The following is a 14,520-nucleotide window of genomic DNA, read 5'->3' as shown; positions in this document are numbered from 1 at the left end:
TTTTTGCAAATGTATTAAAAATGTTTATCTTATTTACATAAGTATTCAGACCCTTTGCTATGAGACTCAAAGTTGAGCTCAGGTGCATCCTGTTTCCATTGATCATCCTTGACGTTTCTACAACCTGATTGGAGACCACCTGTGGTAAATTCAATTGATTGGACATGATTTGGAAAGGCACACACCTGTCTATATAAGGTCCCACAGTTGACAGTGCATGTCAGAGCAAAAACCAAGCCATGAGGTCGAAGGAATTGTCCGTAGAGCTCCGAGATAGGATTGTGTCGAGGCACAGATCTGGGGAAGGGTACCAAAACATTTCTGCAGCATTGAAGGTCTCCAAGAACACAGTGGCCTCCATCATTCTTAAATAGAAGAAGTTTGGAACCACCAATAATCTTCCTAGAGTTGGCCGCCCGGCCAAACTGAGCAATTGGTGAGAAGGGCCTTGGTCAGGGAGGTGACCAAGAACCCGATGGTCACTCTGACAGAGCTCCAGAGTTCCTCTGTGGAGATGGGAGAACCTTCCAGAAGGACAACCATCTCTGCAGTACTCCACCAATCAGGCCTTTATAGTAGAGTGGACAGACAGAAGCCACTCCTCACTAAAAGACACTGTACACTTGGAGTTTGCCAAAAGGCACCTAAAGGACTCTCAGACCATGAGAAACAAGATTCTCTGGTCTGATGAAACCAAGATTGAACTCTTTGGCCTGAATGCCAAGCGTCACGTCTGGAGGAAACCTGGCACCATCCCGACGGTGAAGCATTTTGGTGGCAGCATCATGCTTTGGTGGTGTTTTTCAGTGGCATGTACTGGAAAACTAGTCAGAACGGAGCAAAGTACAGACAGATCCTTGATGAAAAACTGCTCCAGAGCACTCAGGACCTCAGACTGGGGCGAAGGTTCACCTTCCAACAGGACAACGACCCTAAGCACACAGCCAAGACAACGAAGGAGTGGCTTCGGGACTAGTCTCTGAATGTCCTAGAGTGGCCCAACCAGAGCCCAGACTTGAACCCAATCGAACATCTCTGGAGAGACCTGAAAATAGCTGTGCAGCGACAATTCCAATCCAACCTGACAGAGCTTGAGAGGATCTGCAGAGAAGAATGGGAGAAACTCTCCAAATACAGGTGTGCCAAGCTTGTTGTGTCATACCCAAGAAGACTCGTGGCTGTGATCGATGCCAAAGGTGCTTTAACAAAGTACTGAGTAAATGGTCTGAATACTTATGTAAATGTGTTATTTCTGTTTTTTTTTATACATTTGCAAAAGAAATCGGGAAAAAGTTTTTGCTTTGTCATTATGGGGTATTGTGATGTCATTATGGGGTATTGTGATGTCATTATGGGGTATTGTGATGTCATTATGGGGTATTGTGATGTCATTATGGGGTATTGTGATGTCATTATGGGGTATTGTGTGTAGATTGATTGATGAGGAGAAAAAATCTTTAATCCATTTTAGAATAAGGCTGTAACGTAACAAAATGTGGAAAAAGTCAAGGGGTCTGAATACTTTCCGAATGCACTGTACATACAGATGTTTACAGGTACATACAGGTGTTTACAGGTACATACAGGTGTTTACAGGTACACACAGGTGTTTACAGGTACATACAGGTGTTTACAGGTACATACAAGTGTTTACAGGTACATACAGGTGTTTACAGGTACATACAGGTGTTTACAGGTACATACAGGTGTTTACAGGTACATACAAGTGTTTACAGGTACATACAAGTGTTTACAGGTACATACAGGTGTTTACAGGTACATACAAGTGTTTACAGGTACATACAGGTGTTTACAGGTACATACAAGTGTTTACAGGTACATACAGGTGTTTACAGGTACATACAGGTGTTTACAGGTACATACAGGTGTTTACAGGTACATACTAGTGTTTACAGGTACATACAGGTGTTTACAGGTACATACAGGTGTTTACAGGTACATACAAGTGTTTACAGGTACATACAGGTGTTTACAGGTACATACAGGTGTTTACAGGTACATACAGGTGTTTACAGGTACATACAGGTACATACAGGTACATACAAGTGTTTACAGGTACATACAGGTGTTTACAGGTACATACAAGTGTTTGCAGGTACATACAGGTGTTTACAGGTACATACAGGTGTTTACAGGTATTTGCAGGTACATACAGGTGTTTACAGGTACATACAAGTGTTTACAGGTACATACAGGTGTTTACAGGTACATGCAGGTGTTTACAGGTACATACAGGTGTTTACAGGTACATACAAGTGTTTACAGGTACATACAGGTGTTTACAGGTACATACAAGTGTTTACAGGTACATACAGGTGTTTACAGGCACATACAAGTGTTTACAGGTACATACAGGTGTTTACAGGTACATACAGGTGTTTACAGGTACATACAGGTGTTTACAGGTACATACAAGTGTTTACAGGTACATACAGGTGTTTACAGGTACATACAAGTGTTTACAGGTACATACAAGTGTTTACAGGTACATACAGGTGTTTACAGGTACATACAAGTGTTTACAGGTACATACAGGTGTTTACAGGTACATACAGGTACATACAGGTACATACAAGTGTTTACAGGTACATACAGGTGTTTACAGGTACATACAAGTGTTTGCAGGTACATACAGGTGTTTACAGGTACATACAAGTGTTTACAGGTACATACAGGTGTTTACAGGTACATACAGGTACATACAGGTACATACAAGTGTTTACAGGTACATACAGGTGTTTACAGGTACATACAAGTGTTTGCAGGTACATACAGGTGTTTACAGGTACATACAGGTGTTTACAGGTATTTGCAGGTACATACAGGTGTTTACAGGTATTTGAAGGTACATACAGGTGTTTTCAGGTACATACAGGTATTTGCAGGTACATACAGGTGTTTACAGGTACATACAGGTGTTTACAGGTACATACAGGTGTTTACAGGTACATGCAAGTGTTTACAGGTACATGCAAGTGTTTACAGGTACATACAAGTGTTTACAGGTACATACAGGTGTTTACAGGTACATACAGGTGTTTACAGGTACATACATGTGTTTACAGGTACATACAAGTGTTTACAGGTACATACAAGTGTTTACAGGTACATACAGGTGTTTACAGGTACATACAGGTGTTTACAGGTACATACAGGTGTTTACAGGTATTTGCAGGTACATACAGGTGTTTACAGGTACATACAGGTGTTTACAGGTACATACAGGTGTTTACAGGTATTTGCAGGTACATACAGGTGTTTACAGGTATTTGCAGGTACATACAGGTGTTTTCAGGTACATACAGGTATTTGCAGGTACATACAGGTGTTTACAGGTACATACAGGTGTTTACAGGTACATACAGGTGTTTACAGGTACATACAGGTGTTTACAGGTACATGCAAGTGTTTACAGGTACATACAGGTGTTTACAGGTACATACAGGTGTTTACAGGTACATACAGGTGTTTACAGGTACATACAGGTGTTTACAGGTACATACAGGTGTTTACAGGTACATACAAGTGTTTACAGGTACATACAAGTGTTTACAGGTACATACAGGTGTTTACAGGTACATACAGGTGTTTACAGGTACATACAGGTGTTTACAGGTATTTGCACGTACATACAGGTGTTTACAGGTACATACAGGTGTTTACAGGTACATACAGGTGTTTACAGGTACATACAAGTGTTTACAGGTACATACAAGTGTTTACAGGTACATACAGGTGTTTACAGGTACATACAGGTGTTTACAGGTACATACAGGTGTTTACAGGTATTTGCAGTTACATACAGGTGTTTTCAGGTACATACAGGTATTTGCAGGTACATACAGGTGTTTACAGGTACATACAGGTGTTTACAGGTACATACAAGTGTTTACAGGTGCATACAGGTGTTTACAGGTACATACAAGTGTTTACAGGTGCATACAGGTGTTTACAGGTACATACAAGTGTTTACAGGTACATACAGGTGTTTACAGGTACATACAGGTGTTTACAGGTACATACAGGTGTTTACAGGTACATACAAGTGTTTACAGGTACATACAGGTGTTTACAGGTACATACAAGTGTTTACAGGTACATACAAGTGTTTACAGGTACATACAGGTGTTTACAGGTACATACAAGTGTTTACAGGTACATACAGGTGTTTACAGGTACATACAGGTACATACAGGTACATACAAGTGTTTACAGGTACATACAGGTGTTTACAGGTACATACAAGTGTTTGCAGGTACATACAGGTGTTTACAGGTACATACAAGTGTTTACAGGTACATACAGGTGTTTACAGGTGCATACAGGTACATTCAGGTACATACAAGTGTTTACAGGTACATACAGGTGTTTACAGGTACATACAAGTGTTTGCAGGTACATACAGGTGTTTACAGGTACATACAGGTGTTTACAGGTATTTGCAGGTACATACAGGTGTTTACAGGTATTTGAAGGTACATACAGGTGTTTTCAGGTACATACAGGTATTTGCAGGTACATACAGGTGTTTACAGGTACATACAGGTGTTTACAGGTACATACAGGTGTTTACAGGTACATGCAAGTGTTTACAGGTACATACAAGTGTTTACAGGTACATACAAGTGTTTACAGGTACATACAGGTGTTTACAGGTACATACAGGTGTTTACAGGTACATACAAGTGTTTACAGGTACATACAAGTGTTTACAGGTACATACAAGTGTTTACAGGTACATACAGGTGTTTACAGGTACATACAGGTGTTTACAGGTACATACAGGTGTTTACAGGTATTTGCAGGTACATACAGGTGTTTACAGGTACATACAGGTGTTTACAGGTACATACAGGTGTTTACAGGTATTTGCAGGTACATACAGGTGTTTACAGGTATTTGCAGGTACATACAGGTGTTTTCAGGTACATACAGGTATTTGCAGGTACATACAGGTGTTTACAGGTACATACAGGTGTTTACAGGTACATACAGGTGTTTACAGGTACATACAGGTGTTTACAGGTACATGCAAGTGTTTACAGGTACATACAGGTGTTTACAGGTACATACAGGTGTTTACAGGTATTTGCAGGTACATACAGGTGTTTACAGGTACATACAGGTGTTTACAGGTACATACAGGTGTTTACAGGTACATACAAGTGTTTACAGGTACATACAAGTGTTTACAGGTACATACAGGTGTTTACAGGTACATACAGGTGTTTACAGGTACATACAGGTGTTTACAGGTATTTGCAGTTACATACAGGTGTTTTCAGGTACATACAGGTATTTGCAGGTACATACAGGTGTTTACAGGTACATACAGGTGTTTACAGGTACATACAAGTGTTTACAGGTGCATACAGGTGTTTACAGGTACATACAGGTGTTTACAGGTACATACAAGTGTTTACAGGTACATACAAGTGTTTACAGGTACATACAGGTGTTTACAGGTACATACAGGTGTTTACAGGTACATACAGGTGTTTACAGGTACATACAGGTGTTTACAGGTACATACAAGTGTTTACAGGTACATACAAGTGTTTACAGGTACATACAAGTGTTTACAGGTACATACAGGTGTTTACAGGTACATACAGGTGTTTACAGGTATTTGCAGGTACATACAGGTGTTTACAGGTACATACAGGTGTTTACAGGTACATACAGGTGTTTACAGGTACATACAAGTGTTTACAGGTACATACAAGTGTTTACAGGTACATACAGGTGTTTACAGGTACCTACAGGTGTTTACAGGTACATACAGGTGTTTACAGGTATTTGCAGTTACATACAGGTGTTTTCAGGTACATACAGGTATTTGCAGGTACATACAGGTGTTTACAGGTACATACAGGTGTTAACAGGTACATACAAGTGTTTACAGGTGCATACAGGTGTTTACAGGTACATACAGGTGTTTACAGGTACATACAAGTGTTTACAGGTACATACAAGTGTTTACAGGTACATACAGGTGTTTACAGGTACATACAGGTGTTTACAGGTACATACAGGTGTTTACAGGTACATACAGGTGTTTACAGGTACATACAGGTGTTTACAGGTACATACAGGTGTTTACAGGTACACACAGGTGTTTACAGGTACATACAGGTGTTTACAGGTACATACAAGTGTTTACAGGTACATAAAGGTGTTTACAGGTACATACAGGTGTTTACAGGTACATACAGGTGTTTACAGGTACATACAAGTGTTTACAGGTACATACAGGTGTTTACAGGTACATACAAGTGTTTACAGGTACATACAGGTGTTTACAGGTACATACAAGTGTTTACAGGTACATACAGGTGTTTACAGGTACATACAGGTACATACAGGTACATACAAGTGTTTACAGGTACATACAGGTGTTTACAGGTACATACAAGTGTTTGCAGGTACATACAGGTGTTTACAGGTACATACAAGTGTTTACAGGTACATACAGGTGTTTACAGGTACATACAGGTACATACAGGTACATACAAGTGTTTACAGGTACATACAGGTGTTTACAGGTACATACAAGTGTCTGCAGGTACATACAGGTGTTTACAGGTACATACAGGTGTTTAGAGGTATTTGCAGGTACATACAGGTGTTTACAGGAATTTGCAGGTACATACAGGTGTTTTCAGGTACATACAGGTATTTGCAGGTACATACAGGTGTTTACAGGTACATACAGGTGTTTACAGGTACATACAGGTGTTTACAGGTACATACAGGTGTTTACAGGTACATGCAAGTGTTTACAGGTACATACAAGTGTTTACAGGTACATACAAGTGTTTACAGGTACATACAAGTGTTTACAGGTACATACAGGTGTTTACAGGTACATACAGGTGTTTACAGGTACATACAGGTGTTTACAGGTACATACAAGTGTTTACAGGTACATACAAGTGTTTACAGGTACATACAAGTGTTTACAGGTACATACAGGTGTTTACAGGTACATACAGGTGTTTACAGGTACATACAGGTGTTTACAGGTACATACAAGTGTTTACAGGTACATACAGGTGTTTACAGGTACATACAGGTGTTTACAGGTATTTGCAGTTACATACAGGTGTTTTCAGGTACATACAGGTATTTGCAGGTACATACAGGTGTTTACAGGTACATACAGGTGTTTACAGGTACATACAAGTGTTTACAGGTGCATACAGGTGTTTACAGGTACATACAGGTGTTTACAGGTACATACAAGTGTTTACAGGTACATACAAGTGTTTACAGGTACATACAGGTGTTTACAGGTACATACAGGTGTTTACAGGTACATACAGGTGTTTACAGGTAGTTGCAGTTACATACAGGTGTTTTCAGGTACATACAGGTATTTGCAGTTACATCCAGGTGTTTTCAGGGGTACTTGCAGGCTACATGCTCTTTAAAGCTCTGGCAAGGTGTGGTTTCTGTCTGGTCTCTGTCCTCCTGCAGGTCTTCTTCTGACCACTGCAGTCTTCAGACTCTAAACTCTCACTAAGGTATTGGTTCACTAGATGGGTTGTTCTAGACTCTACTCTGTTGGCCAGCGTTCATGTAGTCACGGCTCTCTTCTGTTCAGGACTTCTGCACACCTGTCTCACTAGGCTAACACACCTCACCGGTCTGTGGACTTCTCCACACCTGTCTCACGAGGCTAACACACCTCACCGGCCTTTGTTCTAAATCCAATCCACCACTTAGACAATCCAGTGTGCAGGTCAAGATAACATACAGTATGTCTTGTATCAACTGCTCACGTTGAAAAACAGTCTTAAATTTGGATCAACATTTTCTCATACTTAAAGAAGTATGATAACAGGCCGTTTATGTAGATGTTGTGAAGCTGGCCAGCAGATGGACGCTAAAAACCTAGATTTCTACCTTCCTAGATAACCACCTTGTCTCCTTCCTAGATAACCACCTAGTCTCCTTCCTAGATAACCACCATGGCTTTAAGACCCCACCACCTAGTCTCCTTCCTAGATAACCACCATGGCTTTAAGACCCCACCACCTAGTCTCCTTCCTAGATAACCACCATGGCTTTAAGACCCCACCACCGAGTCTCCTTCCTAGATAACCACCTAGTCTCCTTCCTAGATAACCACCATGGCTTTAAGACCCCACCACCTAGTCTCCTTCCTAGATAACCACCTAGTCTCCTTCCTAGATAACCACCATGGCTTTAAGACCCCACCACCTAGTCTCCTTCCTAGATAACCACCTAGTCTCCTTCCTAGATAACCACCATGGCTTTAAGACCCCACCACCTAGTCTCCTTCCTAGATAACCACCATGGCTTTAAGACCCCACCACCTAGTCTCCTTCCTAGATAACCACCATGGCTTTAAGACCCCACCACCTAGTCTCCTTCCTAGATAACCACCATGGCTTTATTAAGACCCCACCACCTAGTCTCCTTCCTAGATAACCACCTTGTCTCCTTCCTAGATAACCACCTTGTCTCCTTCCTAGATAACCACCTTGTCTCCTTCCTAGATAACCACCATGGCTTTAAGACCCCACCACCTAGTCTCCTTCCTAGATAACCACCATGGCTTTAAGACCCCACCACCGAGTCTCCTTCCTAGATAACCACCATGGCTTTAAGACCCCACCACCTAGTCTCCTTCCTAGATAACCACCATGGCTTTAAGACCCCACCACCTAGTCTCCTTCCTAGATAACCACCATGGCTTTAAGACCCCACCACCTAGTCTCCTTCCTAGATAACCACCTAGTCTCCTTCCTAGATAACCACCATGGCTTTAAGACCCCACCACCTAGTCTCCTTCCTAGATAACCACCATGGCTTTAAGACCCCACCACCTAGTCTCCTTCCTAGATAACCACCATGGCTTTAAGACCCCACCACCTAGTCTCCTTCCTAGATAACCACCATGGCTTTAAGACCCCACCACCTAGTCTCCTTCCTAGATAACCACCATGGCTTTAAGACCCCACCACCTAGTCTCCTTCCTAGATAACCACCTAGTCTCCTTCCTAGATAACCACCATGGCTTTAAGACCCCACCACCTAGTCTCCTTCCTAGATAACCACCATGGCTTTAAGACCCCACCACCTAGTCTCCTTTCTAGATAACCACCATGGCTTTAAGACCCCACCACCTAGTCTCCTTCCTAGATAACCACCATGGCTTTAAGACCCCACCACCTAGTCTCCTTCCTAGATAACCACCATGGCTTTAAGACCCCACCACCTAGTCTCCTTCCTAGATAACCACCATGGCTTTAAGACCCCACCACCTAGTCTCCTTCCTAGATAACCACCTAGTCTCCTTCCTAGATAACCACCATGGCTTTAAGACCCCACCACCTAGTCTCCTTCCTAGATAACCACCATGGCTTTAAGACCCCACCACCTAGTCTCCTTCCTAGATAACCACCATGGCTTTAAGACCCCACCACCTAGTCTCCTTTCTAGATAACCACCATGGCTTTAAGACCCCACCACCTAGTCTCCTTCCTAGATAACCACCTAGTCTCCTTCCTCGATAACCACCTAGTCTCCTTCCTAGATAACCACCTAGTCTCCTTCCTAGATAACCACCATGGCTTTAAGACCCCACCACCTAGTCTCCTTCCTCGATAACCACCTAGTCTCCTTCCTAGATAACCACCTAGTCTCCTTCCTAGATAACCACCATGGCTTTAAGACCCCACCACCCAGTGTATAATACTGTATATGTATATGTATGATATATGTATAGTATGTATAAAAATGTATAATACTACTAATGGAACTACAGGTCAGTTTATAACAGGTTGAGTGTTATACTACTAAGAGAACTACAGGTCAGTTTATAACAGGTTGAGTGTAATGTGGAATACTACTAATGGAACTACAGGTCAGTTTATAACAGGTTGAGTGTTATACTACTAATGGAACTACAGGTCAGTATCCAACAGGTTGAGTGTTATACTACTAATGGAACTACAGGTCAGTTTATACTACTAATGGAATTCCAGGTCAGTTTATAACAGGTTGAGTGTAATGTGTAATACTACTAATGGAACTACAGGTCAGTTTATAACAGGTTGAGTGTTATACTACTAATGGAATTACAGGTCAGTTTATAACAGGTGGAGTGTTATACTACTAAGAGAACTACAGGTCAGTTTATAACAGGTTGAGTGTTATACTACTAATGGAACTACAGGTCAGTTTATAACAGGTTGAGTGTTAAACTACTAATGGAACTACAGGTCAGTTTATAACAGGTTGAGTGTAATGTATAATACTACTAATGGAACTACAGGTCAGTTTCCAACAGGTTGAGTGTTATACTACTAATGGAACTACAGGTCAGTTTATAACAGGTTGAGTGTAATACTACTATCGGAACTACAGGTCTGTTTATAACAGGTTGAGTGTTATACTACTAATGGAACTAATGGTCAGTTTAAAACAGGTTGAGTGTAATGTATAATACTACTAATGGAACTACAGGTCAGTTTAGAACAGGTTGAGTGTTATACTACTAATGGAACTACAGGTCAGTTTAGAACAAGTTGAGTGTAATGTATAATACTACTAATGGAATTCCAGGTCAGTTTATAACAGGTTGAGTGTAATACTACTAATGGAACTACAGGTCAGTTTATAACAGGTTGAGTGTTATACTACTAAGAGAACTACAGGTCAGTTTATAACAGGTTGAGTGTAATGTGTAATACTACTAATGGAACTACAGGTCAGTTATAACAGGTTGAGTGTTATACTACTAATGGAACTACAGGTCAGTTTATAACAGGTTGAGTGTTATACTACTAAGAGAACTACAGGTCAGTTTATAACAGGTTGAGTGTAATGTGTAATACTACTAATGGAACTACAGGTCAGTTTATAACAGGTTGAGTGTTATACTACTAATGGAACTACAGGTCATTTTATAACAGGTTGAGTGTAATGTGAAATACTCTAATGGAACTACAGGTCAGTTTATACTACTAATGGAATTCCAGGTCAGTTTATAACAGGTTGAGTGTTATACTACTAATGGAACTACAGGTCAGTTTATAACAGGTTGAGTGTAATGTGGAATACTACTAATGGAACTACAGGTCAGTTATAACAGGTTGAGTGTTATACTACTAATGGAACTACAGGTCAGTTTTTAACAGGTTGAGTGTTATACTACTAATGGAACTACACGTCAGTTTATAACAGGTTGAGTGTTATACTACTAAGAGAACTACAGGCCAGTTTATAACAGGTTGAGTGTTATACTACTAAGAGAACTACAGGTCAGTTTATAACAGGTTGAGTGTTATACTACTAAGAGAACTACAGGTCAGTTTATAACAGGTTGAGTGTTATACTACTAATGGAACTACAGGTCAGTTTATAACAGGTTGAGTGTTATACTACTAAGAATACTACAGGTCAGTTTATAACAGGTTGAGTGTTATACTACTAAGAGAACTACAGGTCAGTTTATAACAGGTTGAGTGTTATACTACTAAGAGAACTACAGGTCAGTTTATAACAGTTTGAGTGTAATAGTCTAATGGAACTACAAGTCAGTTTATAACAGGTTGAGTGTTAAACTACTAATGGAACTACAGGTCAGTTTACAACAGGTTGAGTGTTATACTACTAATGGAACTACAGGTCAATTTATAACAGGTCGAGTGTTATACTACTAATGGAACTTCAGGTCAGTTTATAACCGGTTGAGTGTAATGTGTAATACTACTAATGGAACTACAGGTCAGTTTATAACAGGTTGAGTGTAATGTCTAATACTACTAATGGAACTACAGGTCAGTTTCCAACAGGTTGAGTGTTATACTACTAATGGAACTACAGGTCAGTTTATAACAGGTTGAGTGTAATACTACTAATGGAACTACAAGTCAGTTTATAACAGGTTGAGTGTTATACTACTAATGGAACTACAGGTCAGTTTAGAACAGGTTGAGTGTAATGTATAATACTACTAATGAAACTACAGGTCAGTTTATAACAGGTTGAGTGTAATACTACTAATGGAACTACAGGTCAGTTTCCAACAGATTGAGTGTAATACTCTGATGGAACTACAGGTCAGTTTCCAACAGGTTGAGTGTAATGTGTAATACTACTAATGGAACTACAGGTCAGTTTATAACAGGTTGAGTGTAATGTATAATACTACTAATGGAACTACAGGTCAGTTTAGAACAGGTTGCGTGTTATACTACTAATGGAACTACAGGTCAGTTTATAACAGGTTGAGTGTTATACTACTAAGAGAACTACAGGTCAGTTTATAACAGGTTGAGTGTTATACTACTAATGGAACTACAGGTCAGTTTATAACAGGTTGAGTGTTATACTACTAATGGAACTTCAGGTCAGTTTATAACCGGTTGAGTGTAATGTATAATACTACTAATGGAACTACAGGTCAGTTTATAACAGGTTGAGTGTAATGTCTAATACTACTAATGGAACTACAGGTCAGTTTCCAACAGGTTGAGTGTTATACTACTAATGGAACTACAGGTCAGTTTATAACAGGTTGAGTGTAATACTACTAATGGAACTACAGGTCAGTTTATAACAGGTTGAGTGTTATACTACTAATGGAACTACAGGTCAGTTTAGAACAGGTTGAGTGTAATGTATAATACTACTAATGAAACTACAGGTCAGTTTATAACAGGTTGAGTGTAATACTACTAATGGAACTACAGGTCAGTTTCCAACAGATTGAGTGTAATACTCTAATGGAACTACAGGTCAGTTTCCAACAGGTTGAGTGTAATGTGTAATACTACTAATGGAACTACAGGTCAGTTTATAACAGGTTGAGTGTAATGTATAATACTACTAATGGAACTACAGGTCAGTTTAGAACAGGTTGAGTGTTATACTACTAATGGAACTACAGGTCAGTTTATAACAGGTTGAGTGTTATACTACTAAGAGAACTACAGGTCAGTTTATAACAGGTTGAGTGTTATACTACTAATGGAACTACAGGTCAGTTTATAACAGGTTGAGTGTTATACTACTAATGGAACTTCAGGTCAGTTTATAACCGGTTGAGTGTAATGTATAATGCTACTAATGGAACTACAGGTCAGTTTATAACAGGTTGAGTGTAATGTCTAATACTACTAATGGAACTACAGGTCAGTTTCCAACAGGTTGAGTGTTATACTACTAATGGAACTACAGGCCAGTTTATAACAGGTTGAGTGTAATACTACTAATGGAACTACAGGTCAGTTTATAACAGGTTGAGTGTTATACTACTAATGGAACTACAGGTCAGTTTAGAACAGGTTGAGTGTAATGTATAATACTACTAATGAAACTACAGGTCAGTTTATAACAGGTTGAGTGTAATACTACTAATGGAACTACAGGTCAGTTTCCAACAGATTGAGTGTAATACTCTAATGGAACTACAGGTCAGTTTATAACAGGTTGAGTGTAATGTATAATACTACTAATGGAACTACAGGTCAGTTTAGAACAGGTTGAGTGTTATACTACTAATGGAACTACAGGTCAGTTTATAACAGGTTGAGTGTTATACTACTAAGAGAACTACAGGTCAGTTTATAACAGGTTGAGTGTTATACTACTAATGGAACTACAGGTCAGTTTATAACAGGTTGAGTGTAACGTATAATACTCTAATGGAACTACAGGTCAGTTTATAACAGGTTGAGTGTAATACTCTAATGGAACTACAGGTCAGTTTAGAACAGGTTGAGTGTAATACTCTAATGGAACTACAGGTCAGTTTATAACAGGTTGAGTGTTATACTACTAATGGAACTACAGGTCAGTTTATAACAGGTTGAGTGTAATGTATAATACTCTAATGGAACTACAGGTCAGTTTATAACAGGTTGAGTGTAATGTGTAATACTCTAATGGAACTACAGGTCAGTTTATAACAGGTTGAGTGTAATGTATAATACTCTAATGGAACTACAGGTCAGTTTATAACAGGTTGAGTGTAATACTCTAATGGAACTACAGGTCAGTTTAGAACAGGTTGAGTGTAATACTCTAATGGAACTACAGGTCAGTTTATAACAGGTTGAGTGTAATGTATAATACTCTAATGGAACTACAGGTCAGTTTATAACAGGTTGAGTGTAATGTATAATACTCTAATGGAACTACAGGTCAGTTTATAACAGGTTGAGTGTTATACTACTAATGGAACTACAGGTCAGTTTATAACAGGTTGAGTGTAATGTGTAATACTCTAATGGAACTACAGGTCAGTTTATAACAGGTTGAGTGAGTCTGCCTAAAGGAAATGTAGGTATTTGTGGATCAGCTCTGAAAACAAAAAGTTTATTCCAGCGCTGGTCCTGAGAACGATGTTGTCCGTCTGGTTCTCGGTCTAAAGGTCCGTAGGTCTGCAGGACAACAGCTCAGGCCAGAGCTAGCATAGCCTACTGTCTGACCGGTCACAGGATTCTCCCACCAGACTCTCTT

At 39.8% G+C, this 14,520-nt stretch overlaps 1 protein-coding gene across 1 annotated transcript in view; it reads left to right on the top strand.

Moving 5' to 3' along the window:
- eps8a (epidermal growth factor receptor pathway substrate 8a) overlaps positions 1-8,075 on the top strand; it is a 108,371-nt gene extending 100,296 nt beyond the window's left edge. Inside the window, exon 22 of the mRNA XM_055905139.1 lies at positions 7,501-8,075. Coding sequence (XP_055761114.1) covers positions 7,501-7,512 — 12 coding nt within the window. The 3' untranslated portion in view covers positions 7,513-8,075. The remainder of the gene's footprint in view (positions 1-7,500) is intronic.
- The last annotated feature ends 6,445 nt before the right edge of the window (positions 8,076-14,520 follow it).

Source organism: Salvelinus fontinalis, chromosome 39 (genome assembly GCF_029448725.1).
Source record: "Salvelinus fontinalis isolate EN_2023a chromosome 39, ASM2944872v1, whole genome shotgun sequence".
NCBI lineage: Eukaryota > Metazoa > Chordata > Actinopteri > Salmoniformes > Salmonidae > Salvelinus > Salvelinus fontinalis.
This window is presented reverse-complemented; position numbering and strand designations above follow the sequence as displayed.